Source organism: Protobothrops mucrosquamatus, unplaced genomic scaffold, assembly GCF_001527695.2.
Source record: "Protobothrops mucrosquamatus isolate PMUCROS unplaced genomic scaffold, P.Mucros_1.0 scaffold_50, whole genome shotgun sequence".
In the NCBI taxonomy this organism is placed as follows: Eukaryota; Metazoa; Chordata; class Lepidosauria; order Squamata; family Viperidae; genus Protobothrops; species Protobothrops mucrosquamatus.
In genome coordinates, this window is record NW_015386126.1 from 281430 (window position 1) to 286089 (window position 4660).

Here is a 4660-nt window from a genome sequence, read left to right on the forward strand (position 1 = left end):
TATAGACGCACACAGATGGCTTACACACGTGAGCTGAAATTGATGTCATGCAGAGTGTATTTTCCTCAGGATTGAAGAAGTTTTCTTTTTTCTGAATAATTTTTCAGCCTTCTGAATCCTGAATATAGTAGAACTATAGTAGAACTATTAGAAAATTAACGCAGGATCTATTTTATAGGTGTGGCTCCAAATCTTCCAACTATACCGTCAGCATCTGACTTCAATACAGTAATGTCTAGTGACCAAAACACATTGGATGGAACACATTCACAACACAGTACTAGCCAAGATGATATTGTTGGTATTGAGGAGGCGAACCAGGGACTCCCTGCTGTTCAACTTGCTGATGCACAGGTATATGTTTGTCTTTAAAATTGGAGCACAGGTATGATAAGAGAGCCAGTTTATTGTATAGTGGTTATGGCATGAGAGTAGAAACCAGGAGACTGTGAATTCTAGTCCTGCTTTAGGCACAAAGCCAAGGTGGGTGACTCTGGGGTTACACCAAGCTAATTCAAGCTCTATATTTATATATTAGACCTAGGGTTTAAATCTGAAGCTTTTTCCGCTTGACTTTTCAAATCAACATAATTCTTTTCCAGTTTAAAAATTGGAGACATGCATTTCCTGTCTACATAATAGTTTTCACAATCCTAGGTTTTCGTCTCTCCAACTTCAATTATGTAATTGGCATGAGAATACATTGTTTTCCTTCTTTTAGTTTAATTGCATATTAAATATGCAATTAAGATACATATAGACCACTAAATTAATTATGTCAACCTGTAATCTTTCAGTGCTGTAAAATATTGGAAGCATTTTCAAAAGTGTAGTAACATTTAACGAATGACAATTTCAATAGTTATGATTTAAGAAAACACCTGGCTTTATTTTTGACAGGTTGTTTTCAAACCTCTTCTGAGCCACACAGGAATTCAGCCACAGGATGTAGTACCATTGTGCTATAGGATGTACTTTGGTGAACATCTCTCATTCTCAGGAACTCTGGATTGCCTTAGAGCAGACATTGTTGATTCAGATACAGCAAAGGAGAGAAGAAGCAAAAGAGCACAAAGGTATGGCACTTGAGCTCCAAAAATATATTTGATATTAAAGGTTTTAAAATTTTATTTTCCTCTTTAGGAAGTCAGAAATAATGCGATGCTTAAGAAAATTATGAATTGGCAAATTAAATAATCATGGAGTTGGGATATCACTTTCTGAAATGTTACCTAAATAATGTAATTTCAGTGCTTTTATGGTTCTTAATGTAAGACTAATTCTTGTGTTTTTGTTTCCTAGGCAAGGATTAGTAAATCTTCCTCCACTTGAATTCAAACCAGCATTAATGTTGGAAACTTTTAGTATTAGCGCTGTTATAATGGAGAAATCGGCGAATACACCTCAAAATTCTGCCAATGCTCTTTCTTTTCATGACTTTAACAAACGTCATTATAGCACGTTTCACTGCAACTTTACAATCTCTTGTCAGTCTATAAGCCAGCATGTTGATATGGCACTCGTTCGGCTTATTCACCAATTCAGCACCATGATAGATGATATTAAGGCTACACAAACAGACATCAAACTTAGTAGATATACAGCTGGCTCAGCTTCTCCAACACCAACCTTTAAAACTCGGAAACACAGAGACTTCCGCTCTTCCGATTTCAGTCGCAGTTCTCGAGGCAGTCTTAATGGTGTAAACAGAGTGAACAATGCAAAAAATAAACGATCAAACAGTGAGAATAATAAAAAAGAATCTCGGAATAAAAATTCACTGGGAAGGGCAGAAAGAAGAACTTCTAAAGTATCCAGGAAAGGTTCCAGGGATGTTGTTGACCATGTCACCATTCATATGGATGATTCTGATTCAATTACAGTGTCAGAACAGAGTGAACCTTCTGCAGAGTGCTGGCAAAATATGTATAAACTGTTGAACTTTTATTCTCTTATCTCAGATCCAACAGGGATTTTAGAAAAATCTTCTGAAACATTTTATCCAGCAGGTAAGAAATTTTTTGATGAATTACCATAATTTGCCTCTCTTGGAGAAAGCAAATGAATTGAATTCTGCCCATTGTGTTCCTGCATGCAATGTCCCAAAGGACGTAGCTGGCATCATACATGCATAACATACATACATACATACTTACATATATATCCACCTTTACTATTTTTAGAAGTAACTCAAGAGTGCCAAACTTACCTAATATTCATTATTTCTCCAATTTATCCAATAACAGCAACAACCCTCTGAGGTAAGTTGGGCTATGAGACTGAGAGACTGGCCCAAAGTCACACAGGGGCTTTCATGTCTAAGTTTGGAACCCATAATCTTCTGGTTTCTAGCCTGGTGCCTTAATCACTAGATCAAGCCTGTTGGTTGGGTACATGGCTGGCTTATTACTTTTAGCTGCCTGGCTGGCTTATTTCTTAACTTTTGTGTAGTTTCCCATCTCAAAACAACTCTGATTGTGATGCATGTTTCATAATTTGGTACTTTCACAGTTAGGAACAGAGTTCTATGTTGATGTATAGGTTTTGTTTTTTGCTAAATAAAAGTTTTAATTCTAAAACTGGCAATTAAATTTGATAAACTGGCAATTAAATTAGTTCATTTAATATCTGATTTTTTCAATAATGCAGAAAAGTTGTAAAATAATAGGGAAAGAATAAATCCTGATAAAATTAGAGGAATTTAAATGAAAAAAGAATCAAAACTGTGAAGACTTGCTATATAGAAGAGGTCTTGCTTTGTAGATAATTGAGGCATAAGTACTTTTTTGACACAGGATCAAAACACCTTTAATAAAAGAAATTCTGGCTTTAGTAGTTTTATGATTTTTTTCATACATTTCATACAAGCAATGATAATTGGATTTATTGTGCATTGTTGTCATATTTAGAAAGTTTGAATTTATACCACTTAGAAAAACAATTAGGCTCAAAATCTTATGTATAAGAATGGTAGCTTTTGATATTGGCTGCTTTTGAGCATCACAAGAATATTCATATCAAAATCCAATCCTTGGCTAGCTAATACAATAATTTTGTAACTGACTTGATTAAAATTTTTGTTTACACACAAATAAAAAGAATTAAGGCAGTGAGAAAGTTCTCAATCCCATTATTTATATGTATTATTTGATATTCAGAAATGTGAGGTCCATATGTAAACAGTTGTTTTGGTGGCTCTGAGTCAATCTTGACTCCTGGTGACTACATGGTCAGGTCTATGCAGCTTGCTTGACAACATTTTCAGAATAACTTTCCATTGCCTTCTTCCTAAGGGTGAAATAGAGTGTTTGGCTCAGCCTGTTGGCTTCTGTGCCTAGAGCAGGACTAAAACTCGCATCACCTAACTTCTAATCTGTAGTTACAGTAGCCTATAACTACTGCATCAAAATGGCTCTCTCTGTACATAGATCGTTACAGATCCCACATTACAACTATTTCAATTTCTTATTAATTGTTCTGATAGTTAATTGTTCTATTATTAGATTATTTAAATTTTAATTCTGATTAATCAGAAACAGTTCTCATTCATTATTAAATTGAATTTATTGGCAACACTTAAAATAATGATAATTCTAAATTTTAATTGAAATGTTGACATTTTGAACATTTTGAAGGATGCAAAGTGCCACCAACTTTCATTAAATTCATTTATCCATGTGAAGCAAATATCATCAGTTTACAAAACCAAAATCCTAATATGAAGATGCTTACTATCTTATGTGTTTATTGTGTTTAAGATATTCATTATGTTTTACTGCTGTTAAGGCTAAATAAAACAGCCTACAAGATAAGAAACAGTGCAGATATAAAAGTTAAAGGCATATTGAATTCAGCAGAAAACAGTGCCTTGTTAAATTCATAAATAATGGATATATCTTTTATGGTAATTATTTTTGAATAAATTCTATTAATATTTCTTGATTTTATTTCCATTTCTTGTAGGAATTCGGAGCCCTACGGAACCTGCATGTAAAGTTGCATTTGAAAATGAACAAGATAGCAACAGCTTGAGCAGACCTCAGAGAAAACGTAGTTTGGTCATATCTGAACCTCAGCATGTGACCCTCATAATCTTTGGAATTGGCATGGTAAATCGCACACATCTTGAGGCAGATATTGGTGGGCTAACAATGGAATCAGAACTGAAGAGAATCCATGGTAGCTTTACACTCAAAGAAAAAATGAAAGGTAGAAGTTTTTAATTGAATACATTTGTTTTGATTAATAAAAGTGAGAAGTGAAATACAGAATATGACAGATAATACAATATAACCCAGACTGCTTTTGGAAAAAAATATTTCTCTTATTGAAATAATGAAAGGATTATTCTCTTTAGTGTATTTTAATGTAAAAGTAATTAGGATATTGCTGGCATCTCAGTTTAAAAGTGGAGAGATTTGAGTTCATAGTCTTATCTATGTGAAGCTTACTGGGTAATCTTGACTAATAAAATCTTAGCTACCTTACCTCATTGGCTTATTTGGGGAATAAAATGTGGGTGGTATTATGGATCATTTTAAGGTAAATTGATAAAATGAAGGATATAAATGAAACAATGCTTTGCAAAACCATAAGAAACTGAAAAACTGCATAAGTTGCCTGGATCAAATTATATTAAAATATGCTAACTTCAAAAATT

General features: G+C 33.6%; 1 protein-coding gene across 1 annotated transcript in view; it reads left to right on the forward strand.

Moving 5' to 3' along the window:
* KIAA1109 (KIAA1109 ortholog) overlaps positions 1 to 4660 on the forward strand; it is a gene marked incomplete at its 5' end in the record, with an annotated part of 73074 nt that overhangs the window by 16469 nt on the left and 51945 nt on the right. The window contains 4 exon segments of the mRNA XM_029283224.1: positions 179 to 354; positions 901 to 1076; positions 1303 to 2009; positions 3964 to 4209. Coding sequence (XP_029139057.1) covers positions 179 to 354; positions 901 to 1076; positions 1303 to 2009; positions 3964 to 4209 — 1305 coding nt within the window.